At 40.3% G+C, this 27895-nt stretch overlaps 1 protein-coding gene across 6 annotated transcripts in view; it reads right to left on the bottom strand.

The window, feature by feature from the left end:
• The window catches only part of LOC138722026 (solute carrier family 12 member 7-like), a 72356-nt gene that overhangs the window by 40414 nt on the left and 4047 nt on the right, over positions 1-27895 (bottom strand). For 4 of the 6 annotated variants that reach the window (XM_069859726.1, XM_069859725.1, XM_069859724.1 and 1 more), the window contains exons 2-6: positions 14198-14295; positions 12765-12887; positions 6184-6330; positions 5405-5459; positions 3380-3510 (exon numbers count right to left, since the gene is read on the bottom strand). In XM_069859726.1, the coding sequence (XP_069715827.1) occupies positions 3380-3510; positions 5405-5459; positions 6184-6330; positions 12765-12887; positions 14198-14295 (554 nt within the window). The remainder of the gene's footprint in view (positions 1-3379; positions 3511-5404; positions 5460-6183; positions 6331-12764; positions 12888-14197; positions 14296-27895) is intronic. The other 2 variants (XM_069859723.1, XM_069859727.1) reach the window with 1 other exon arrangement.

Raw genomic sequence — 27895 nt, forward strand, 5'->3', positions numbered from 1 at the left:
CATTTAGAAAGTGTAGGGGTAAAAGGAAAGGGAAGGATTGAATGAAGAAAAGCAAGTTTTGAGACTGAAGTACTGGTTTTGATCCAGCTTCTTCCTTTCTCTTTAAATGTTTCCAGTCCTCAAATTCATGTCTCTGCCATACAGGAAAAAACACTGAAGACCCAGGCAGGAGGCTACAAAAAAAACCCCAAAAAAACAAAAAGCACAAGAGCTAGCTCAAACCAGACACAGCCCTAGACTCATTTGAAGCATTTGCCGATCAATAATTCCACTGATCGAAATAAAATATCAAGAGTCAAGCAAGAGCATAAGAAAAAAATAGAAGTGTTTTTAGTACTACAGGCCCTGCACTACATTTCATAAAATTCAAAGATTCCTTAAACATCATACCTTTATACCTGTTTTACGGTAGGTTAACCCTAATTTTTACCTGAAGTTGCAACGGCACATTTTCAGACCAGCAAGACAAAGCTTAGTCCTGTGCTAAACCAAACAACTTAAGGTACTGTAATTTCAAACAGGATTCTCTTACAGATCTCCATTTAACATATTTTTTTCTGGGTTCTACCCAAAAAAAAAGCTGGAGCAGAGATTATAGGACTTACACTGACAAATGCAAATGAAAAAACAAATTCTGACCTATAGTTCTGAGACATGTGTGTACTACACTATGTAATAAAGATATCTTTATTTCTTATTCTAACACCTTCACAAAAAAAAAAATCTCTGCTCAGCTACTGAAGTTTTGGGCAACCTCACTCCTTCCAAACAACTGTTAAACTGAGTATTCTTAAACAATCTAAGTTCTAAAGGCATGAAGACACTTCGAGCAGGAGGCTATCCTGACATACAAATCCAAAAATAGACACGCACAACGATTTACTAGAATTTTATTTAAATTAAATTAATTTAAATTAAATTAAAAGTGAACTTAAATCTAGCAAATTAATATTTACTAGAATGCTAGAATAGGTCACATCACTATGAAACAAATCAAAAAAGCAAAATGAAAAACAAATTACAGACAGAGTGTTTACATACAGCTATTAGAAAATCCTACATCGTCATGTTATGCAAGTATCAGGCTCTGTATGGAGGTACTCCTGAAATTATTCTTGGGTGCTTTGTTGCCCTGCTCTTTTCAGTCTTTGCTGGGGAAAGCCACAAGCAGACAACTGATTTCTACCCCTCCAAATAATCCATGTCCCAACGTAGAAAAATCCCCAAACAATACTTGTGCCTTGTGGCTACAACAAGGGTCTGTTCTGAGGTCTTCTGCCAAATATGACATCCTGGGAAGCTTTTTACTTTAAATTCCGTAGTTGAACCCCATAAATCTTTATTAGCCATACATTAAGCCAGCATGACCCTTAATTAGGGAGAACAGTGCATCACATCCAATCTACACTGTGATGTGATGCTAGCACTTTTAATATAGATTAGATCTCACAAGCTAGCAGTATTCAGTGAGGATGATCTGTAATTTCAAATCCAGGCTTTTTTGATTTTATGACAGAGTAACTAACAACAACACAGTAAGTAGTAACAAGGGTCATAGTAAGTAACAACAAAGAGGATTCTGAAGTACCTCCTCTGCATCACTACACAGACTCTAATATGATGACAAATAACCGCCTGGCCTCTCCTGGATGAGGCAAAGCCACAGTAGCTAGGCCACTGCCATACAGGCAGTCTTCCACATCATCTTTACAGGAATACGAAATTTCAAAGCCAGTAGTCTGAAAAGGATGAAGCGGGATATATTCTTAATTTCTGTCTAATAGGAGGTGTGCCCTTCATGTTCTACATAACCTTTTATTGGGTAGCAGCTTCCTTCAGTGCATGTAGCTACTTCAAGCGTTGCAAAAGCAGAAAAGTTTCTGAGTTCTTCTGGGCATGCTTGTCTGATGCTAAGCTCAAAGACTCTCATTTCGAAGACAGGAGTCATCCTAGACCTTAAGAAAACATGGCTTAAAAGAACTTATGCCATATTTACCTAGAGTAAGCAGCTCTTCCAACAGAAATGTAGAGCCACCTACATGTGTTAACTGCTTACTATAAAGCAGTTGCCAGATTTAAAATCTTATAGTCATGACCTCAAAACTGGAACAGAAAACAGGAAATTAATTCCAGTAGACACAAAATAAGTGGAAGCTCCTGTGAAGCGCTCACTAAAGAATTCAGGGCTCAAAGGCATACAGCCTGGGAAAATAAAACAAGATACATATTGAGAAGTTACAAGACAACCAAGTGTTGAAAGGACAAAGGATGGGTAATGAAATCCACACCCCTGTTTAAACTTGTGAGGATCACAGAAAGAAACCAGAACCTTGCATTACATGAGATAAAAATAAATAAATAAATAAATATTAAGACTTCCTTCAGAGTTGAAGAAAAGGGAGATTCCAAAGCAGAAAAGACAACCTGACTCTCAAAATGAAACTTCAGCTTTGCAATTCCAACTCTAAGGTGACCTAAAGGAAATGCTATGTGCATCTGCACATTTTTGTTTGGAAAAGGAGAGGAGGACATACAACACAAAAGCAGCGTCACGTACAGATTAAACTTTTTGTAAGGTTAACTGTGGTGCACCATAACATCCACAGACAAACATCTAAAGAATAAGGTTATTTGTTCACATTTGTAAATAAACTATTCCTTAAAACTAAATTAATCGACAGCATCACTAAATCCAAATGACATTTCAGAGGCCCTGAAAATAGGCATTGCAAATATGATTTAATTTGAAATCTAATGTGACATTTCACTAAAGACTGCACAATTTCTTGTGGCACTTTTTGTCATTTTTTATATAAAAATTGTAGGTTTACATTTGTACAAAAAATCCCCATTGAATTAAATCTTAACATGTCTCCAATATCTACCTGTTCAGTTGACATTATTTTCTGCTAAATGTACTGAAATACTTCCTATTTATTTCTCATCTCCAGTTTGCCCCTATACATTCAGTTTTGGAACTTTATGCATGTCTTACTAAAATTAATATATTTTTTTCTGCAGCTCTGAAGGTGTACAGTAGCACAGGCATAACTTATGGAATATTAGGTACTCAGAACATGTTCTGAAAAGGTGACAAGTGATATATTGCATCCGGTATAATTAGTAAGCGTCAGTTACTGAATTCTGTTTGGTTGCTGCATCAAGCAGCCTTTAATCTGTTTCTGTATTATTGATCACAATTTTTTGAACTTTTTCAAATCATTCTTACTCTAATTCTGACAGATACTGACATACTAGAAATATAGTATCAAAACATTAAAAGTCACCAAACCAGAATGCATTTTATGCCAAGTGCATTCCTCAGCAATCTCCCAAAACAGTCCAAACATGTTTAATCTTAAGATAAACTAATACTTACCAATAAAATTTCAATGGTACCAAGAATGTACATTGCTCCCGCAAAGGTTGTACCCAAGTAGAAACAAAGTCCCACTGCTCCACCGAACTCTGGCCCTAAAGATCTTGAAATCATGTAGTAAGAGCCTCCGGCTGTGAATTAAAAAAAAAAAAGAATTATTCGATCAACATAATCAAGATATATATTGCATGAAACTCCACTGAAACGCTGATACCAAAACTGTATTCAACATCTGCACCCACTGGGTAGTTAGAAAGTGTATTTCAAAATGAATATCCCCATGTGCCTTTTCTGGGAAAGAATATAACCACTAAGAAAAAATAGAAAAAAATACACAAGTTAAATAATCTGAAAGTAAATTAAGAAAAGGATATACAGGTATAAATAGATGTGAATCAATCTTGAGTTTCTAACCTTAAACTTTCCGTAAACTAACTTCCAGAATAATTTCTTTATGACATAGGGACAAAACAGTATTTGCTTTGCTAATATGCATTCTTTTTCTTTTCTGTACATGAAGTTATTACCACTCTCACTACAGGCATTTTTTTTGAGTAGCATTTAGAAGCGTTATGTAGGCATTGCTTTTTCCTGTCTGCTCTACTCACTTTGCCCCTGAATTTTTCAGTTCTTCTCACTCGTATTACCTATATAAATATGTGTCATCTTTCTTTAAGTCATAAACTCTCCCCCATCCCATTTACACTGTAAAATTTCCCTTTCAGTGAAGCTTTAAGTTCTTTATCTCCAATTTCCACCAATCCCCCTCAAAGCATGCTCCTCTCTGGCTCCCTCTCCATCTTCTCTTAAATTCGTGGTGTTTGCCCCAAGCATGACAACTGAGGAAGAAAGGAGATAGATAAAGGAAGTGCTTTATTTAAAATAAACATTCACTAACCTTTAAATAAACATACACTGCAAATAAGAAATACACTTCTAATCAAACGGCAGAATCTGAAATTTGGTTTTCAAAATGAACAAATGAGAAAATAAAAAGAATATTCTTTCACTAAATATGATGCTGTGGCATATAACTGCGAAAGACAAGATCCTGCTGTTCAGAATGTCTCTTGCAATCCTACGTCCCTATCTCTGCTTTCTGCTTCCTCTGTATATAACTCAAATGTTAACCAAAATCTTTACAATGAACTTTAAAAATATGAGGGAGGAAAGAGGACAAGATTTTAGTTATCTGGACTAATTAGAATAACTACATTTGATTACAAAATGAATATTTGAAACTTTTTTTTATTATTTGTAAATCATACGTGGTACTATATCCATTAAATGCAACTATTCTACGCTCTGCACTAGTTGTAGTGTCTCCTTTTGACCAACAACTTATCAGTTTTGGAATCCTTCACTAAGCTGGAGAAGCTCGGCAAGTGAGGAATTATTTTAATTCCAGAGTTCATAACAATGTCTGAACATCAGTTTTATCACTTAATGTGCTGAAAAACTTACAAGGGTAAGAGAGCTTCAAAGGCTAATTGATTTTGCATCTAAAAAATTGACTTTGTAATTGAAGAGGAAGTTCATCTACTTGTCCTGAAAATTTAAGGAGATGAGTCTAGCTTTGAATGCTTAAATAGAAAAAGACTTCTGCCAGCAGACTGACTGTTATTCTTGCAGGGAACAATATAACTAGCTCCAGTTTAGAAATGGAGACTAGGCAACTTTGGGGCAGGGTGTGTGGGGGAAACAGCCTTATTCATAAATTTGTAAAGAAATCTGGTTTGCCTGAAGACAAGCCTCAATTAGTTCAAATTATAACATGTTATCTGTCATGCAAACAGAATTAAACAATTGATGACAAAAACATGCTATAGTTCGCAATGCCCACAAGGTCCAGTTAAAAGGTTGCATCTCACCTTAAAATGTCAAAAAAAAATCAATTAAAAGAAAATATGTGCTTGACACAAATGCATTGCATGCTATATCTCAGAATACAGTGATTTTTTTTATCATAACTTTAAACTTCTATCATTTTGACTTTTCACCATTTAAGATAAAATTCTTAATTACCTGGAACTACACCATTTGTTGCTATTGCACTCATTGAAATTGCAGTTAGCATAGTCTGTGAAAAGATGAAATAGAGGAAATTTAAAATATTGGAAGTTTTTTGAAAGATGGGGCAAGATAAAAAAAAAAAAAAAAGTCCTAACAACATTTGATCACTTCAAATAAGATGCTACAGCAGCCAAATATGATCATATCTTTGGTTAGGGATATCTGTAAATTAAGTACTGAATTTTTCAGTAGAAGGTTCAGTTAATTTAGATGCTCAAGATAGTCCTTATAAAGAACTGGAAGAATACAGACCACTGAATATTCTTAAAATGAAATGTTCATTATTCCCATTATTCCAATAGAAAATAATAATAAATAGATGTGATAAACTTGATCGAGTGTTATCGTTATGACACTATCATCTACCAATGGTTTCACATTCCAAAAAACTAATTTGTGCTGTGGATTGATTTGTAATTTATATTTCAGTTTGTTCCAAAGTTGTGAAAAGCAGAACAGTTCAAATCTCAATGTAAATCATAAAATATTTGTTAAGAGTTGATTTAAGAAAATCCATTTAATACTTCAAACTAAAGCTTACTGGCATCACCTCAAAAGAAACTCCATACATGCAACACTCAGTGCATATATTTATATATCTCCTATATATCTCCTGTATCTCTCAATTACACTGATACTTAAACATTATGGAGAAATCTTTCTGTGCTAGTCATATATGAGATGGCAGCAGTACTCTGGTAACAGAATATCTGGCAAGTAGGTTAACTTACACAAGCACAACACATGAACACTATGATGAATGACTCAAGAACACCAGCTGTTCCCACAATCCAGGTTAAACGCAGGAAAAGGATGACTCCTAAGATGTTTTGCAAGCACGGCAAGTACACACCAATAAAAGTGCCCATACGTGGAACCTAGAAATGAAGTTAGAAAATTAATGCCTTTGCAATTTAAGTCCATACGCACTTTCTTAAGCAAACACTTATCACAAATGAACAAATACCAATTGAAACTAGTAACTTCCGTGTGTCCAGCTTCACAAGTATTTACAGGCTATTTATGCAGAAAGATTCCTGAAACGACAGAAAGCTATTTGTGATAGCAAACCCTCTTGTTCCATATGAACTAGAATGAAAACTTCACATGAGTAGGATGCCCCTTTATCTTTGATTTTTCAGAAGAAAGTCTGTAATTACAGGCTACCATTGAAGAGAAGTTTCTGCCATAACCAAAATACCAGATAAATTCTGCAAAAAGCTGATCATCAGTTGTCCTGCAGCTGGCCCACAAGATGATAGTCAATAATAAGTGCTTTCAATTTTTTGAAAAAAGACATACAAGGTATTATGACAAGGCCAGAAGAAATGCAGAGCTGATTACAATTTTGGGGTTTTTTGCAAAACTTGTAATACCTGCCACGACATAGTATATTTGTTTGTACTTCTTATGTGCTGGTGATCATCATGGGCCACACAAAAGCATTCAAGCTTCATCATTGAAGTTCCAGCCTTCTACATCTATGAAGAAATCAGGCCTTCAAACACTCAGCTTAGGAGCAATAGTTATATATGGTAGGTTTCCAGATAAAAGCTATTCTTAGGTCACAACTCAGGCTGTGAAAAAAGGCAATCAACTTAAATAAGAAAGTATCGATACTTTATAATCTAACAAAGTTTTCAAGTATTTATGAGGAATCATGAAATGACGTTTAGCGCTACTGTCTCATTACATCATGAAAAATGCCACTCTACCAGGCTACTACTCAACCATCACTTAGTTTCAGACATGGAGCTGTAAGATACATGCGTAGAATGTATATACATTGTATATATACATGTATATACATGCATAGAATTTTCCAGCAACTGGATGGTGCTCGAATGAGATTAAGTGCAAGTTTGTTTGCCTAGCCAGTTCTGCAGGGACTAACATTGTCCTGCATTAACAAAAACCCTCCGCACAGCAGCTGGACAGGGATCTGTCCAGAACAGGGATCACAGTAAGGAAAACATGAGTTGATCAGTATCAGTTTCACAGAATCATAGAATAACCAGGTTGGAAAAGCCCCACCGGATCATTGAGTCCAACCATTCCTATCAATCACTAAACCATGCCCCTTAGCACCTTGTCCACCCGTGCCTTAAACACCTCCAGGGAAGGTGAATCAACCACCTCCCTGGGCAGACTGTTCCAGTGCCCAATGACCCTTTCTGTGAAGAATTTTTTACTGATGTCCAGCCTAAATCTCCCCTGGCAGAGATTGAGGCCATTCCCTCTTGTCCTGTCCCCCGTCACTTGGGAGAAGAGGCCAGCACCCTCCTCTCTACAACCTCCTTTCAGGTAGTTGTAGAGAGCAATGAGGTCTCCCCTCACCCTCCTCTTCTCCAGGATAAACAACCCCAGTTCCCTCAGCCTTATGCTCCTTGTAAGACCTGTTCTCCAGCCCCTTCACCAGCTTTGTTGCTCTTCTCTGGACTCTCTCCAGAGCCTCAACATCCTTCTTGTGGTGAGGGCCCAGAACCGAACACAGTATTCGAGGAGCGGTCTCACCAGTGCCAAGTACAACAGAGGGAGAATAACCTCCCTGGACCTGCTGGTCACACCGTTTCTGATACAAGCCAAGATGCCATTGGTCTTCTTGGCCGCCTGGGCACACTGCTGCCTCATGTTCAGTCGGCTGTCAACCAACACCCCCAGGTCCCTCTCCTCCAGGCAGCTTTCTAGACAGACTTCTCCTAGTCTGTAGCACTGCATAGGGTTGTTGTGCCCCAAGTGCAGGACCCGGCATTTGGCCTTGCTGAACCTCATCCCATTGGACTCAGCCCAGAGGTCCAGCCTGTTCAGATCCCTTTGCAGAGCCTCCCTACCCTCCAGCAGACCGACACTTCCACCCAGCTTAGTGTCATCCGCAAACTTGCTAAGGGTGCACTCAATGGCTTCATCCAGGTCATTGATAAAGACATTGAACAGCGCTGGACCCAGCCCTGAGCCCTGGGGAACCCCACTTGTCACTGGCCTCCAGCTGGACTTAACACCACTTACCACCACTCTCTGGGCCCGGCCATCCAACCTGTTTTCCACCCAGGAGAGTGTGCGCCTGTCCAGGCCAGAGGCTGACAGTTTCTCAAGCAGAATGCTGTGAGAAACTGGGTCAAAGGCTTTACTGAAGTCCAGGAAGACTACATCCACCGCCTTTCCCTCATCCAGCAGCCGAGTCACTTTGTCATAGAAGGCGATCAGGTTAGTTTGGCAAGACCTGCCTTTTGTGAACCCATGTTGACTGGGCCTGATCACCTGGTTCTCTTGCATGTGCTTCATGATAGCACTCAAGATCACCTGCTCCATGACTTTCCTTGGCACTGAGGTCAGACTGACAGGCCTGTAATTTCCTGGGTTCTCCCTGCAACCCTTCTTGTAGATGGGCACAACATCAGCCAGCCTCCAGTCCAGTGGGACTTCCCCAGTCTTCCAGGACTGTTGGAAGATGATGGAAAGGGGTTTGGCCAGCACATCCACCAGCTCCTTCAATACCCTTGGATGAATCCCATCCGGCCCCATACACTTGTGGGTGTCTAGCTGGGCAAGCAAGGCTCTGACCACCTCCTCTTGGATCATGGGAGCCTCATTCTGCTCCTCTAGCTCCTGGGTTTGTACACAGAGGGAACAACTTCCTTTACAATTAAAGACTGAGGCAAAGAAGGCATTAAGTACCTCAGCCTTTTCCTCATCCCCTGTCACTGTTGTTCCTTCTGCGTCCAATAGGGACTGTATGGTCTCCCTAGTACTCCTTCTATTATTTATATATTTATAGAAGGATTTTTTGTTATCTTTCACAGACTTTGCCAATCTGATTTCTAGTTGAGCCTTAGCCCTTCTGATTTTTTTCTCTACACAATCTCACTTGCCTCCTGTAGTCCACCCAAGAGGCCTGTCCCTTCTTCCAGAGCCCATAAAGGTTTCTCCTTGATATCACTCAAGATCTCTCTGTTCAACCAAGCTGGTTTTCTCCCCTGCTGGCTTTTTTTCCAGAACACAGGGATGGCTTTCTCCTGAGCTGCTAGGATTTCCTTTTTGAAGAGCTCCAGCCCTCATGGGCTCCCTTGCCCTTAAGTACTGTCTCCCATGAGACTTTGCCAACCAGCCTTCTGAAGAGTTCAAAGTCTGCCCTCTGGAAATTTAATGCAACTGTCCTACTAACCACCCTCTTCACTTCACCTGGAACAGAAAACCCTATCATCTCATGATCACTTAGTCCTAGGCGTCCACCTACTGCCACATCCCCCACAAGGCCTTCTCTGTTCACAAACAGCAGGTCCAGGAGGGCACCCTCCCTTGTTGGTTCATTCACCAGCTGTGCAAGGAAGTTGTCTTCCACGCACTCCAGGAGCCTCCTAGACTGCTTCCTTTCTGCTCTATTGTACTTCCAGCAGATATCAGGAAGATTGAAGTCTCCCACAAGAATGAGAGGCATTCGATCTAGAGATTAACCCCAGCTGTTTATAGAAGAGCTCATAAGCTGCTTCTCCTTGGCTGAGTGGTCTGTAACAGACTCCCATCACAAAATCTACCTTCTTGTGGGCTCCTCTGATTTTAACCCACAGGCACTCAATCTCCTCATCGCCACAATCCAGCTCAACAGTGTCCAAGTCCTCCCTTACAAAGAGGGCTACCCCGCCTCCTCTCCTACCCTTCCTATCCTGCCTGAAGAGTTTGTACCCCACCATAGCTGCACTCCAGTTATATGAGTCGTCCCACCACGTTTCCGTGATGGCAACAAAATCATAGGCTCCTTGCCCTACAACAGCTTCCAGCTCTTCCTTCTTATTCCCCATGCTGCGTGCATTGGTGTAAATGCACTTCAGCTGAGCTGCCGAGCCTTCACCCCTCTTAGAGGGAACAGAGTTCGTTCCCAATTGCCTGGTAACTGGAGTAGCTGGCTCCAGAGTGCCTGTATCTCCCTTAGCACCCTCAGGTGTGTTCTCCCCCACTTTCTGTGTGGTGAGGTACTGGTGGTCCTCACCAGCACACCCTCTCCCAATCACCATTGCCCCACATCCAGGCTCACTCCTGTCTAGCCTGGGCTCAACCCCCTCCCCCTTCACATCTAGTTTAAAGCTCGATTTATGAGCTTAGCTAGGTTTCTAGCAAGGGCTTTAGCTCCCCTAGGAGACACACATGTGTCCCAACCTTAGCAACAAAGCCTGGGGGTGCGTGAGCCACCCCATGATCAAAGAAGCCAAAGCCCCTCTCCTCACACCAGGCTCGGAGCCAGGCATTAATCGAATTCTTCTTCCTGACTTCCCGCTCCTCTCTATTTAGCCATGGGATGGAGCAGAATACTATTTGTGTCCCAGAGCCCTCCATCATTTTCCCAATGGCCCTGAAGTCTTTCTTGATGGTTTTGGTCTTTTTGTTTACTAGATCGTCGTTACCAGTTTGGACTACTATCAGAGGATAGTAGTCTGTCTCGTGGACCAGGGAAGGAAGTTTTCTAGCTACCTCCATCACTGATGCCCCCGGTAAGCAGCAGACCTCTCTGTGGAGCAGGTCCAGTCTGCAAATGGGTCCCTCCGTTCCTTTTAGGAGGGAGTCCCCTACAACAATCACCCTCCTCTTCTTCTTGATGGAGGATGTTTTTATCTTTTTCTGCGGATGGTGTGGCCTAGGGAAGGATTCTAGGCTTTGAGAACCATCATCCTCATCCTCAGGGTTGGATTCCACCTGCAGCACCCAGTACTTGTTCACCAGGGGGATCTGGGGTTTTGGTGTCTGGGTGAGGGGAGCAGGTTTCTTTCGTCTGGCAGGAACTTGCTGCCATTCCCCATCTCTTGTTCCCCCAACCTTGCAGTTTGCAGGTGGATGGTGTTTGGACACAACAGCTCCAGCAGGCTGCTGAGTTAGTGAGAGGGCACTGCTCCACTGGTCTATCTCCCTCTCACATTCCCTGATGGTCCTCAGCCTCTTTAACTCCTCCCTTAACTCCTCCACCATGTGAAGGAGTTCCCCCACTCAAGCGCAGCTTTCACAAGTGGAGCCAGTAGCAGAGGCACGAGCTGGATTTGTCATCTCAAGCTGTATCTTCAGATGAGAAGTTACAAACATAGAACAAGCACAATGAGACAAACAAAAAGAAACCTCACACCAATAAAGGCAGAATAGGCAAAAAGCTAAAACAAATAGCTTGAATTTATTACTCATCTTGCCCACTGTCCTGGTACCAACTTCCTGTACTAGCCAAGCCCTAATGCAAACTGCAATGATTCATGTACTACAGCATAAATCCCTCTTCCAGTCAAATGAGCTCCACTTCTAACCTTACTTTCAAGCATCTTTTCACATTTGTCTCTTCTGTTACACACTCATTTCCTTTTATTAACTCTTATGTGTTTCTCCTTTTTTTTCCATAGCCCAGCATATAAGCTCACCAGCTGCACTTGTTCTACACACAGACAAGTAACCCCCAGTACTCTCCTTTTCCCAGTATCTACCCAAAATTCCTTTGTTTCAGTCACCATGTTCCACCACTTCTAAGCTCATCACCACTCCCTGTCTGGGAATTACTGTATCATCAGGCTGCATGTTTTTGACCCAAGCTTCCTCCTTCAGAAACAGCTCCCTGCTCACAGATGCATGAATCCAATATCTTATTGCAGACTGCGACCGTCACATACGTTCCATTTTCACAAAGGCCTAAATAGGCACTTTGGGTGCCCAGAAGATAAACCTTGAAGAACTCAGTTGCTGTCTTCTAACAAGTGTGTTTAGGGATATGCCAAACAGCCTTTGCCTTCTCCCTAGCTAAATATCACATTTTTGTGTCACACAACAAAATGTTTCTTTGGAACGTGTACATTAAGTTTTGAAAATACTTATTCAGACATACAGAAACAAAAAAGCTACTCAGAAACAGGAGCAAATGTTAACAGGAGCAAACATGCTCACAGATTTCAAAGTCACCTGTTTCATCTCACATTTTCCTTAGATTTCAAGTAAAAACTCAGCCAATTAAAATGTATTTTAATATACATTAGAGACAGTCAATGGCATTGATGCTTATACAAGGACAGAAGGAAGAAAAGAAAGGAAGAGGAAACTGGGTGCACTGCATGTTTCAGGTCCTAGCTTTAGCTTTTCAGGTCCATTTTGTCTAGGACTTTTACAGCAAGGTATTTCTAAAACATACTAATGAGAACACTGAATTAAAAACAAGTCCTACTGCAAATGCTTCAATTTTCAATTCAGTAAATCTCACTCCAGCTTTTAGCATCCACATATTTTCTTTTTAGGTTGAAAAATGCTTGTATTTATGGCTAGCTCTGCCCCAGTAACTTATTAGAAATTTAAATACCTTGACTTCCTTTCGCTTGCTGTCTTCATCTGCTTCATGTTCCACCACACCTTGAGTCAGATTAGTATAGTTTGCTAGTTTATTAAGAAGAGACGACACCATGGGATTACTATCCATTTCTTCCTGTTGGGATTTTAAGAATACTGCACTTGTCAAAGAGGTTTTTTTTTCAAAAAGTCATGAATTTATTTTACTACTTCAAACACATACTCAACAGGTCAGCCAAAAATCAGTACGACCAGTCAACTTCCAACCAACAATATTTCTAATTCTTTCTAGCAGTTTAGTATTACATGGCAATCTTGCAATATTTCTTTCACTTTTTTTTACACTGTCTTACAATATACAGCTTGTACAGCTGGAATATAAGGGAAAGAGAGAAGCACCAAACTGTTACTAGCACAACACAAGTTTTTTAGCAGAATCGAGCCATTAGGGTGTTTTTTCAGCATCCTGCTTGTGTCTAGGGAGTGACTTCAAATGATTTTCTCATGCACCAAGATACTTTGGGATGTCTAATTTCTCACTATTAATGACCAATATTACTTTAATCCTTGGCACAATCTTCTCTAAGACTTAGTGAAAAATAGTAAAACTTCATTATTTGGGCCATGCAAAAAGAGAGATCTGAAAGATCATGTCCTCTGTACAGAGATATTTGAAAAGAAGAAGAGGAAGACAGAAATGTTAAGAGGACAAGAAAATAGTTGGTAGAATTCAAAAGCAAAAGGGCTAAGCAAATGATGTTAGAAGGACCTTGTTTATTGTTAACAGCAAGCACAGAAGCAAGACCCGCTGATGCTCCCAGAGCAGAAAAACTTCAATAAACTTTACTAAAACTGCTGTTTCAAAGTACTCTTTCAATATGCTTTTTTTCTCTGTAAACGACTGCAGTCATTCAGTGAATTAAATGAGTATTAAACTTGTATTATATGTAATTGGATGATATAACTAAGTCATGGCCTATCACAATTTGTTTTATAGTTTTGCTGACTTTAAGAGAAGTCTTCATTTTCCCTTCATTGTGTTCAACATAATGTATTTGTTAATCCTTTTCAACTGCTTTGTTAAAGCCACTAGATTTTTACTCTCGGCAGCTTTCTTTAACAATTTCTAGATCCTAGAACAAAAATTTTTAAGTGCAAGAGGGATAATTTTGTATCTTCACATCAATGCATATCAAAGTTTACTGCTCCTGTATATACAGATAAACTAAAATACAGAAGGAAAAAAAAAAAAATCCTAGAACCTTTTTATCACATTACTCAAATCCGCTGACATGGAATGTTATCAGGAATCAAACTCTGAAAAGTTACTAAAACCGATTTCTTCACCACTAAATTTCAAGAGATAAAGAAAACAGGGATTTGTTTGTTTTTACTACCAGAGCCTCAATCAAAGGTGAAATACTCTTTTTGGCATATTTAACTTACCTCAAAGAGAGCCATATTCTTTCCTTCATACGCATTTCCTCTGTCCAGTTCTGCACTGCTAATAAATGGACTACTTTCCCTGGCAATCACCTCCCCTGCTGGAAAAACATAACAATTTGAAACAAAAGAAATAAAAAAAGACAAAGTATAGCATAAAAAAAAACAGTCAAAAGATGCTGGTTCTGATTCTAGATGACAGTGGAGGTGGCTGCCAAACACCGTTATTGCCCCAGACATATGGACTTAACATCCACATTTAAGGAATTTAAGTTTACTTTAACTGTAAAATCTTTGTATAGGGTTCTGCCTCCTAACTATTACTCATTATTCTTTATTACTACTTTATTACTACTATTCTTTATTATATACTAATCTCTCCCGTGCCCCATGTTTCTAGTTTTCTTAAAAGCATCTGATAATGGAACTTCAAATAAACACCAATCAAGCTTTTCATAAGTTTACTGACTCCCTCAAAGTAACTCCAGTAGTTGAGGCAGGAATTTATGAAAAAACACTGTAAAAATAATTAGCTTGTAAAGGTTGTTCAGAAACTTTGATGACATTCCTTGCTGAAGTATCAATCTCACTAAGCTGTAGCTCCCCTGACCTTCCCTTGCATACCTCTCAAAAAATACTTTTACTGCTTTCCATTCCATGGAATACAAAAGCTACTATGTGCTGATACTATTATAATGTTGGAATTTCCAAACAGTCTCAAGTCCTTGCCAGCGCCACTTTGCCTGTTTGGACTTTTGCCCTTATAGTCAAAAGGAACAGCAGAAGTACCTACACAGTCTCTTTACCACAAAATTAAGGAACAGCTGGAGAAGTTGTACTCTTTTCCCTGTGTCCTACACTCTGCCCCCTCCAGGACACTTTACCCCACATGAAGTCCCAGAACAATACTTGCAAACATGGACACCAGTCTCAGCACAAAGTACTATCTTGGTTGTATCAAAGACAGAAATAGATCTCAGTCCCTCAAGCAGATGAGTGACCACATCCCTGAAAGATTTCTTATCACTCTGCATAGCATCACTATACTTACTGGTATCATGACACAGATGCCACACGCTAACATAAGAGACTCAAAAGATAGCTGTTGTCCATTAGGGCCCTGGAATTAATTCCACGATACAGAAAACTGTTGATCAATTCATCACAATTACTGCTCTTATCCAATGTATGTCCTTCTATCCATATCCTCCAGCTTTCACTTTTCTGTTTCTCTACAGTTTATAATTGGTCCCTCAGAACTTCCAGCCTTACAGCCTGGCTAGGTCCCCTTCCTCCAGCCATCCTTAACGTTAGGCCAGCAGAAGGAGCCCTGTGAACACAAAAGAACCTCCCTCATGGACCAGCATTTCAAGATGTTTCACAGTGCATGGAACATGCTTGTTTGGTACAAGATTGTCTGAGAAACTGATATTTATCCTTTAATCAACTCCAACATACTTACAGAAAGGTCCAGTTAGCTTTTCCATAGACAGCAAAAAGCACCTCTGTCCCCAAGCAAAGACATGCTGATTCCTCCCATCACCTTGCTTGCATACAAGCACTAGAACTTCTGAGTTAAGACACCACACTTTCTTCCCAAGGTTTTTGGGACACTATTTTTCTCTTAGCTCCATTCCTTAAAATGACGACATTATTTTTGCTAAAGTTTTTACAAAGCATTAATTACAAGGCACATTCCCAAATTAAAATACAAATAAGGTTGCTAGGTATTTATCTTGCTAAGACCACACTTCTATTGACTTTCTTGCCTACTGACACCTGAAAGCTGTACTTATTTGCTAAACAGTAATACTCTCTCGGGAGAACTTTAAATCCCTTCAGAAAGGATTACTCTTGAAAAAGTGAGCTGAGGAACTTCATGTATTGTTTCGCATTCATACTGAGTGTAATGTCACTGGAGTTACTACTTCAGTAGGCATCATTAGACTAATCAAAACATCAAAAGGGTAGCCAAATGAATAACGTGAATCAGTATTCACAACTCTGATGCTAAAGGACATAGCTTTGTCCTTCCACTTCTGGAAGCAAAAAATCAGCATCTGTGCACCACGCATTAAACATTTTAAACCGTAGGTAGGAGAATAGTGAAGTCTTCCTTTATATGCTTGCATTTCTAAAGAAACAGTTACTTGGCTTTGCTCCAAGAGGAAAAAGCTCAGAGCACAATGTCTTTAACAAACAAGTCCTGTCAAATATACCTAAGAGACTTCAAAAGGAAAACCACAGAACTTAAGTTTCCTGTTCTTCAAATCCTTTTTTCAATGTTTCCAACCAATATTTGATTTACTTTAAAGCTTTCTAATTCTTATTTTCAAAACAGCCTGTTACTACTAGACAGTACTAAAGTCTCCTCTTTCTTTAATAGTTGTCACTTTTCATATTTTATCAATGTTCGGTACAACATTGTCATAGTAGTTGACATGATCAACATTATCTTCTTCACCTCTATTTGAAATATAAACAATACAAAAGTGATATGAACAGTACTTTCTCACTTGCAATTTTAGTAACTAATTCTACAATTAAGAACACTTTTCAACAAGCTCCTTTGAGTTTTCAGCATTGTTGTTAACAAATTCATATTGCCTGTAAATTAAAAAGCACCGCCTTTAGGAGTATTCAATATGCTTAGAAAAATACAAACGTGTAGCTCACACTGAGATGCATTATGCTATCAGTAGAAAGAACTAGTTTTAGGATATCAACACATGGTTAACAACTATGGTGAAGTTAACAAAATAAGTTACTAACCTATTAACCCAATCTTTAGCTCATCCCTTCTTCAAAATTAAGTATTATTGGAAAACCAAAACCAATTCACAAATGCTGTAAATCTCACCTCTGGTGTATTAAGTAGAATGGAGCCCCACAGAAGTAACTTGGAATATGGAGACAGGTACTTTGTTACACTAGTACTCCTCAAGTTACTTACACCTTTATGTTTTAACCCTATTCCCTTGAGTTCTGTGAGGAAGCTTAAAGATAACCAAATCTGAGAATCACTTAGGTTGGAAGAGACCCGTAGGATCACAGACGAACCATTAACCTACCACCACCAAGTCCACCACAAAACCATGTCCCTAAGCAACACATCTACACATCCTTTAAATACCATAATGGATGATGACTCAACCACTTTTTCTGGCAGCTTCTTTCAACACTTAACAGGCAAATCACCTTTCCCTCAGGCTTCTTTGAAACTACATCAACTCAAACTCTTCTTGGATGTAGAGGCAAGATAAACATACAATAAAAATGGTAACTTCCAATGCAATTTTAGACATTCCTTTAAGATGCAGATGTCTTCTGGAAACAAGTTAAAGCACTCCAAAAACCTATACCTACTATTGCTTGATTTCTGAATGTGATTTGAGTTATGAGGGTTTACAGGCAAAAAAAATCTTCAATCTATACTAAATTAACAGTCCATCTGAGACAGTATTTAATCTTGGACCAACACTGGTATCAAAAGATCCATAAGAAAGGCAAACTACAAGAACAACAAAAAAATATTCTGTGGGCTTCATTATGGTATACTGTTTCTCTTAATGACACATACAAAACACTCACCTCCATCCAACACTCACCTCCATCCAACATGAAGTAATCAAAGTCTAAACTCTAGAAGTAAATGTTACCACCCCATACACACTTTTAAATTTATTATTTTTATTTTGAATCTGCTATAGAACATTCACATACCATAGCACAAGCCTGTGTTTACTGAGGGACCAGCAGACAAACTAAAGCCATAACTAATGTACCATTCCTAGAACCCTGTCTGGTACTTTCTGTATTGACAGAACATGAAAAAACTGCTACTTTTTATTTCTACAGATACCCAAGCATTGCGATCATGGCATGGTTTGAGTTGGAAAGGACTTTGAAGAGTATCTAGTTACAACCCCACTGCAATAGGCAGGGACACCCTCAACTAGGTCAAGTTGCACAAAGACTCATCTAACTTGGCCTTGAACACCCCCAGGGATAGGGCAGGCACAACCTCTCTCTGGGCAACCTGTTCCAACAATGCCTCACCACCCTCGCAGGAAAAAACATCTTCCCAATATCTTACCTAAATCTTTCAGTTTAAAACCGTTACCCCTCATCCTATCACTGCACTCTCTGCGAAAGAGCTCTACTGCAGCTTTCTTGCAGGCCGCCTTTAAATACTCGTAGGCTGCTGTAAGGCCTTCCTGGAGAATTCTCTTCTCCAGGCTAAACAAGCCCAACTCTCTCAGCCTGTCCTTGTATGCGTTGTTCTCCAGCCCTCTGATCCTCTTCATGGCCCTCCTCTGGACTCCTTCCAACAGATCTAAGTCTTTCCTGTGCTTGGAACTCTGGAACTGAAAGCAGTACTCCAGATGAGGTCTCACAAGAGCAGAATAGAATCACAGAATCACCTCACTTGACCCTTTGAGCATGCTTCTTTTGATGCAGCCCAGGATATGGTTGGCCTTCTGGGCTGCAAGTATACATTAATGGGTCATGTTGAGCTTCTTATCCACCAGCACCCCCAATTCCTTCAGGGCTACACTCAATCCATTTTACAACCAACCTGCATTTGTGCTTGGGATAGCTCTGACCCAGGGGCAGGACCTTGCACTTGGGCCTTGTTGAACCTTACGGGGTTCACACAGGCCCAACTTTCAAGCCTGTCTGGGTCCCACTGTACGGCATGCCTTCCCTCCAGCATGTTGACCATGGCATACAGCTTGATGTCATCAGCAAACTTGCTGAGGGTGCACTCAATTCCACTGTCCACGTGTGCAACACAGATGTTAAACACCAATCCCAATACCAACCCCTGCAGAACATTGCTCATCACCAGCCTCCATTTGGATACTGAGCTGTGGACCACAACTCTCAGAGTGCAACCATCAAGCCAATTCCATAAATACGTCTGCATATCACAATTCAAAGTGTCGGTCATTTAGGCAACAGACAGTTCTTTCCTAAAATTAATACTCTTGAAGCTTTAAAGCAGTGATCCTCACAAACACCGACTGGTAGAATTCTTTAATGTATGTTACCTTAATGTCTAATCTGATCTGAACTGGTCCATTTTATGCAGTGGGAGACAGAATCCATCCGTACACCTTCAACAGGCATAAGCCACCTTTATTGCCAAAGAGGAAGCGTCCTCTCACAGTTATTACTCTCACCCATTTTTGTCCCTGCATTACACTGTCCCTCACACAAACAGAACAATTTTATAATAAATGCAATAGTGGTGCAAGCTTAATACTGAGTAGGGAAAGCACTGGTTTGCTTTTGTTTTTATTCTTACTGGTATTTTCAATACAGATGAGTTTGTGCGTTCACTATACAGATGCTTGAACTGTCACTAGAGATATTATTAGTGTAAGAATGAACAATCAGTGCAATCAAAACCAGCTTCTTCAAATTGATGCCAGTATCACTATGTCATTCAACTATAGTGGTTAGTCACACCCACACTGCAAAATTTGATTGATGTTAGCACATGAAAAATGAAATTTGTCACAGGTGGCAGGTCTTAGGGAAATTGGCAAAGCAGGATTTGGGGGAGAAGGAGGAAATGACTGATTACGTGATCCTAAATTTGCACTTGGATGCTTGTTCAAGAGACTAAGGACAAAACCACTATATTGTCTAATCTGATTTTCTGTCTTTCCACAGGCTGCAGAATTTCATTTCTGCACTAGGCTCCATAACATTGAAAAAACATAGCAGGATTTGACCAGCATATCTCTTGATGTTTGCAGAAATGAAATAGGAAAAACCCCTATCAATTCATTTTTACAATGATTAAGTTTTTTTAAATTACTGGGAAAAATCTAGAACAAATTGGTCCTTATTTCTGTTTAAATTTGGTTCTTCTCAGACTTTCACCTGTAACATCCTGGTGTATCTTCCAAATTTAAGCCCTCACACTTCGTGCTTTCTATCTGTGATTGTCATTGAATTGCCTCAAGCTTCCTCTTGAAAAAAAGAAACAATTAAGGTCATAAAAACTTTTCATAATCTTTCATCATTTTTGTGGCAACGCAATTTCCAGATTTTAAGTTACACTTGTAAGACCTTAGAAATCAAATATGGACTTCTAACACTGCTTGCCGTCACAGAATCATGGAATCACAGAATCATAGAATCACTAGGTTGGAAAGGACCCACTGGATCATCGAGTCCAACCATTCCTATCAACCACTAAACCATGCCCCTCAGCACCTCATCCACCTGTCTTTTAAACACTTCCAAGGAAGGTGACTTGACCACCTCACTGGGCAGTCTATTCCAGTGCCCAATGACCCTTTCTGTGAAAAATTTTTTCCTAATGTCCAGCCTGAACCTCACCTGGCAAGGCTTAAGGCCATTCCCTCTTGTCCTGTCCCCTGTCACTTGGGAGAAGAGGCCAGCCCCCTCCTCTCCACAACCTCTTTTTAGGTAGTTGTAGAGAGCAGTAAGGTCTCCCCTCAGCCTCCTCTTCTCCAGGCTAAACAACCCCAGCTCTCTCAAACGTTCCTCATAAGACTTGTTCTCCAGCCCCTTCACCAGCCTTGTCGCTCTTCTCTGGGCACACTCCAGAGCCTCAACATCCTTCTTGTGATGAGGGGCCCAGAACTGAACACAGTATTCGAGGAGAGGTCTCACCAGTGCCGAGTACAGAGGGAGAATAACCTCCCTGGACCTGCTGGTCACACCGTTTCTGATACAAGCCAAGATGCCGTTGGCCTTCTTGGCCACCTGGGCACACTGCTGGCTCATGTTCAGTCGGCTGTCAACCAACAGGTGTCCTTCTCCTCCAGGTAGCTTTCCAGACAGACTTCTCCTAGTCTGTAGCAATGCATAGGGTTGTTGTGCCCCAAGTGCAGGACTTGGCATTTGGCCTTGTTGAACCTCATGCTGTTGGTCTCAGCCCAGCAGTCCAGCCTGTTCAGATCCCTTTGCAGAGCCTCCCTACCCTTCCACCCAGCTTGGTGGCAGCCACAAACTTGCTAAGGGTGCACTCAATGCCTTCATCTTGGTCATTGATGAAGACATTGAATAGGGCTGGACCCAGTACTGAGCCCTAGGGAACATCACTTGCAAGCGGCATCCAGCTGGAGTTAACTCCATTTACCACCACTCTCTGGGCCCAGCCATCGAACCAGTTTTCCACCCAGGAGAGTGTGTGCCTGTCCAGGCCAGAGGCTGACAGTTTCTCAAGCAGAATGCTGTGAGAAACTGGGTCAAAGGCTTTTCTGAAGTCCAAGAAGACTACATCCACCGCCTTTCCCTCATCCAGCAGCCGAGTCACTTTGTCATAGAAAGTGATCAGGTTAGTTTGGCAAGACCTGCCTTTTGTGAACCCATGTTGACTGGGCCTGATCACCCGGTTCTCTTGCATGTGCTTCATGATAGCACTCAAGATCACCTATTTGGGTTAGAAGGGACCTTAAAGAGCATCTAATTCCAAAACCCCTGCCATGGCCAGTGACACCCTCAGCTAGGTCAGGTTGCACAAAGACTCATCTAACTTGGCCTTGAACACCTCCAGGGATGGGGGTATCAACTACCTCTCCAGGCAACCTGTTCCAACAATGCCTCACCACCCTCACAGGAAAAAATGTCTTCCCAATATCTAACCTAAATCTACCCTCTATCAGCTTAAAACCATTACCCCTTGTTCTGTCACTGCACTTCCTGAAAAAGAGCCCCATCACAGCTTTCCTGCTGCCCCCCTTTAAGTACTCATTAGCTGCTACAAAGACTCCCCAGAACCTTCTCTTCTCCAGGCTAAACAAGGCCAACTCTCTCAGCCTGTCCTTGCATGTGTTGTGCTCCAGCCCTCTGATCATCTTCATGGCCCACCTCTGGACTCCTTCCAACAGATCTATGTCCTTCCCGTGCTTGGCACTCCAGAACTGAACACATTACTCCTGGTGAGGTCTCATGAGACCAAAGTAGAGGGGAAGAACCACCTCATTTGACCTCCTGGTCACGCTTCTTCCGATGCAGCCCAGGATATGGTTGGCCTTCTGGGCTGCAAGTATACATTAATGGGTCATGTTGAGCTTCTCATCCACCAGCACCCCAAGATCTTCTCTCCAGAATCGCACACAATCTATTCTCCACACAGCCTGTAACTGTGCTTGGGATTGCCCTGACCCAGGTGCAGGAATCATGCTATTTACGTAAGTATGATCATCTCCTTTCTACCCCGAGGATCAAGCTAGCCCTCTTTACCACAGCATTAAACCAAGCTCATGCTATTCTCTTCCAGACTGACCGCTAGATCCTTTCCAGATTCACTGCTTCCTCGTTATACTATACTATGCCTGTCATCATTGTTCACATTCAAGACATGTTCTTATGTTCCTTCATGTTCAAACATGTTTTGTCAAAAAGATGCCAGCATCTACATCTCTTATCATGCCGTAAGAGCTTAATATCAATCTGAAGAATATAAATATTTTATACAGCAAAAAGAATACAAGTGGTGTTCAAAGAAGTGAGAATAATCTAGAACTTTTGAACAAAATGACCTCAAATAAGACAGCTCAGCTATGATAAGGATGTGTAAAACTAAAAAGTTGAGCTTCCCACTAGACATTTCTAGCTTTTTACACTGCTGAAGAATAACACTTCTCATGAAGTGCTAACTTTTCACAGTTTTCAAAGAGCAACTCTTAGTCACAGTCCATACATCTTAAGTACGCCCAGGTTAGCCAGATACAGGTGAAAAATGACAGGTTTTAATAAAAACTGCATATTTGGTCACATTAAAAATGAACCACTACAAATTGAAAATATGAAGTTAAGATCCCGTTTGCATAAGGTCAGACAAACATTTACTGTTACTGCAAATTAACTTTTCAAGGTAAAAATATGTAAAGTTTAAAATGCACTAAAATTAATACATACAAACATCAAGTCCTAGAAAGCTGTCTGTGGCAAAACGTGTAATTCTATCTTCTCTATCATTTAACTCCTATATGTACAAATTTTTGATTGGCAGGCAACTAAAGACAACTCAGACAATCTTAAAAATTTCTTACCAATCCTAATCAAAAAATATATAGGGGTACTCCAGCTCTAGAAAACTCAAGTTTTCAAGAGGCATTACCTTGCTTTAATTCGAATTATGAAAAGGCATCAATAACTTTGTTTGAATACATCTTGCTTCTTAATTTTTGCATCAGATGGTTTTAAGAATTCAGTGTAATCTACTTCAAAGTTGCAGGTTATTTTTTTTAAGTAAAGAAATTTCTAAATATATTTACTGGATCACTCATTACCGCATTTTTTTCATCAATGTAAGTAAGAAAGCAGAACAACAGTGTACTTAAGCTCCTTGTAAACCCCTTTACATAACGAAGGATTCTAATACTAACCGTCACTCATTTTATCAATGCGACTGAATTTTAGCTATCCTTTACTTAGGCTACTATTATAATCAAGCATAGCATACATATAATGAAAACACACTGCAAAAGCTCTTCAAAAATTCTTTACAATACCAATGGAAGTACAGAACCTGCTATTTCAGTAAAAGTCATTTGAAGCATGGTATTGTCTTCTAAAGAGACTCACTTTGATTTGGTCCACTTTCTTCATAATCTTGTTCACTCATGATTAAAGAAAATCAATTTGTTTCCCTCTGATGATTCTTCACATATCAAGAATTGAAACAGGAAACTGACAGTTGCTTCCTCCCAGCTTTGTGTAAGACCTCAAATCCTGTTTCTTACTGGTATTAGGTTAATCCTGAAACAAGTTCGTTAAGGCTTCATGCAGTGTGAAGCATGCACATGACACAGTCAAACTACAGGACCGTCACAGAGGTCTCTAAAAAGAATTAAGGTGGAGGGTTTTCGTCAGCAATAAACACCGCGCTTAGTGAAATGAGCAGGATCAAGTTACTAAAAAACCCCACCCTTTTGCCTAATAATACATACATACTCTTTTTAAAAACAAGTATTTTGAAATGATAAGGGGGTCTTTTTTAAGATTGGCTGCATAATTTATTAATCCTCTTTCAAATTACATTTAGGACTGTGTTCTAGTTTATGCACTAATCGGTATCACACATTACATCCAGCCTTAAAAAAACTTCATACAAACTGGATGTTATTGCCTAGAACAGACTAGTTCTTGCGGTCAAATCTTTGAATCACATCCAAAATCCACCTTTCCTTATGATCCTAACATGCATGGTCAGTCAACTTGTGTAAAGACTGGAAAGGTTGAAGGCTCTTCCCAAGCTCATTTCCCAAACTTCCTCCCTTCTAGAACCAGCTCTGGCGTTTACTAGGCCCCAAAAAGAGCTGCTTTAACTCACTGATGCTGCAAAAAAGCCTGCTCCTCATTTTGATTCCCTCTATCCCAGCCCAGGGACTGCTTCTTGTTCCAGCAAAATAAACCAGTTAGTATAAGTTCTCAGCAGATGTTCCACAAAGCAAGAAAGGGCAGTAGAGGGACAGACAGAGCCAGACACTAATCAAAGGCAGCAAATTATCAGGTTGTTTATGTCTTGGTAAGTTTCTCTTTTAAAAAAGTAAGCTTGTAGGAAGATGTTTTTAGTTTTAAAAAAGTTCAAACTTGTGTGCCCCTTGTCAGAAAGCAAGAAACAAAACAAGTTTTTCATTTCTTCTTCCAGAGACAGAAAACTTTTTTCAGAAGATACATGAGTTTAAAAAAAAAAAAAAATTTTTTTGCAAAGCAGTTACCACTCAACATCTCATCTCCCAGAGGCTCCCAGAATGATTACCTAAACAAGCTGAAAGCTGCTTATTTTTGGTTGCTACAAGTTAACTAAAGGATATAGCTAATTAAGGTACCTAATTAAGAATGCTAGATGCTGAAATGAGGAAGCAGATGATAAATACTGTCCAGTTGACACAGATATTATTAAGCAATTCTTTCCTACAGCTGTGGTTCAAGAGCAAAGTTATTTATGGACCATCTTTAAGTTTGTACACTGCTAGCTGCTCATGATCTATTTCTGAAGATGATTGTCAGACCTTTAATAATAAATAGGTAACGCTTTTGATGTCCGAAAACTCAAGGGTGGAAATTTTGAGGACTAGGCTGCCAATAGAACAGTTACACATCTTGGAAAGCAGGGTCAGGGTAGCAGAGCAAGAATTTAGTATTGCACAACCTAGTGCTTCAGAACTTCATCCAAATTTGTAGCTACTTGAAAATTTGCATATGAGATCAGAATGACTGCAGTTTTCATAGACTGACTTTGCTGACCTTGGCTGGCTACCAAATGCCCACCAAGCCACTCTATTTTCCCCTCCTCAATAGGAAAGGGGGAAAAAAATAAGATTAAAAAGTTTACAGGTCAAGAAAGGGACAGGGAGGTCACTCAGCAATTACCATCATAGGCAAAACATACTTGACTTGGGAAATCGATAAATTAAATTAAAAGAGTAGGATAATGAGGCGTAAGAAAAAAATCTAGAAACAACTTCCTCTCACCACTGTGCCTCCTTCCCAGGCTCAACTTCACTACCAGCTTCTCTGCTTCCTGCTCTCCTTCTCCAGTGGCACAGAAGGTAAGGGAATGGGAGCTGTGGTCAGTACATTAAGTGCTGTCTCCGCCAGAGCGCTGCCAGACAGTCCTTCATGATATTCTCCAATATAGGGTCATTCCCATGGGCTGCAATATTTCAAGAACTGCTCTAGCATGGATCCTTTTCTGAGGTACAGTCCTTCAGGAATAGATTAATAATATTTCCACTCAGATTCAGAAAATATGTCCCCTGTGATAATATTCTACAGTTCATTAGTCTACAGAGCAAATAAAAATACCACTATTTGTTTCATTCCCCATGCTTTAGCATCTACTTTTATGTAAACATAGTTCAAAGATGCAGGAAAAATTAATCAGGTCATTGATGTAAAAATGGGTGGTTTTCTTTAGTGGGGAAGGGGAGTAACAATGTTTTTCTGCAATAAGCTGATTCAAATAAATAAAGCATCTTAAAACAACTTTTTAAAAACAACTGGTTTTCTGTCACAGCTAGTTTCCTGCCAATTTGGCTTCCCATTATGGTTCATAAACAGTAGCACTGGAGACAATACTACCCACCCCATCAGGAGCTGATAAGATCTATCCAGTAACAAACTACATCCTTTACCATAAGCAGCCTTTACAATGCTTACCTGTGAGCTTTTAACATAGCAAAAGTTAGCTTAAAAATACATGATAACTAAACATTACAAACAAAGTTTGGGTGGAAAACTAGTTTGATGGCGTCCCGGTAAATGGAGTTAACTCCAGCAGAAGGCTAGTCATAAGAAGTCCCCCCAGGGCTCAGGGCTGGGTCCAGCACTGTTCAATAACTTTGTCAATGACCTGGATGAAAGCATTGAATGCACCCTTAGCAAGTTTGCAGACAGCATTAAGGTGGGAGGAAGTGTCAATCTGCTGGAGGATAGGAAGGCTCTGCAAAGGGATCTTAACAGGCTGGACTGCTGGGCTGAGACCAACAGCATGAGGTTCAACAAGGCCAAATGCCGAGTCCTGCACTTGGGGCACAACAACCCTATGCAGTGCTACAGACTAGGAGAAGTCTGTCTGGAAAGCTGCCTGGAGGAGAAGGACCTGGGGGTGGTGGCTGACAGCCAACTGAACATGAGCCAGCAGTGTACCGAGGTGGCCAAGAAGGCCAACGGCATCTTGGCTTGTATCAGAAACGGTGTGACCAGCAGGTCCAGGGAGGTTATTCTCCCTCTGTACTCGGCACTGGTGAGACCTCTCCTCGAATACTGTGTTCAGTTCTGGGCCCCTCATCACAAGAAGGATGTTGAGGCTCTGGAGTGTGCCCAGAGAAGAGCGACAAGGCTGGTGAAGGGGCTGGAGAACAAGTCTTATGAGGAACGGTTGAGAGAGCTGGGGTTGTTTAGCCTGGAGAAGAGGAGGCTGAGGAGAGACCTTACTGCTCTCTACAACTACCTAAAAAGAGGTTGTGGAGAGGAGGGGGCTGGCCTCTCAGGTGACAGGGGACAGGACAAGAGGGAATGGCCTTAAGCCTTGCCAGGTGAGGTTCAGGCTGGACATTAGGAAAAAAATTTTTCACAGAAAGGGTCATTGGGCACTGGCACAGGCTGCCCAAGAAGGCAGTTGAGTCACCATCCCCAGAGGTATTTAAAGGATTGATAGACGAAGTGCTCAGGGACATGGTTTAGTGATTGACATGAATGGTTGGACTTGATGATTCAAGAGGTCCTTTCCACCCTGATGATTCTTGATTCTATGAAAGTTCTGTTATGACAAACAGTAAAGACTAGTTATACTAGAAGGCCTTTGCTCACCATATTGTGATGACTGCAAAAGCAATATCACGAAAAAAAAAACAACTCAATAATAATATTTTCATTACAGAATGTAAGAAGATAAAATTATGAGGTTTGGTATCACTATATTTGATATTACTTTCTCCTGAAATATTCTACTTTAAAGCTGGTTTATAATTAGAATTATTTACATTTAGCTCTTAGGCAGTAAGTACAGTAAAAGAACGTTAGCATTTCATTCACTTGAAATTAACACAATGGAGTAAAAATAATAATTTGCTCTCCATTTCAAGCATTAAGATCATCCACTTCACAAAAAAAAAAAAAGTCAAAGTTTCAACAGCCTAGAATAAATGTTTAAAAAGTTACAAAATGCTAAGTGACCACTTACTCCACACTGAAATCACTGTG

Source organism: Phaenicophaeus curvirostris, chromosome 6 (genome assembly GCF_032191515.1).
Source record: "Phaenicophaeus curvirostris isolate KB17595 chromosome 6, BPBGC_Pcur_1.0, whole genome shotgun sequence".
Classification (NCBI taxonomy): domain Eukaryota; kingdom Metazoa; phylum Chordata; class Aves; order Cuculiformes; family Cuculidae; genus Phaenicophaeus; species Phaenicophaeus curvirostris.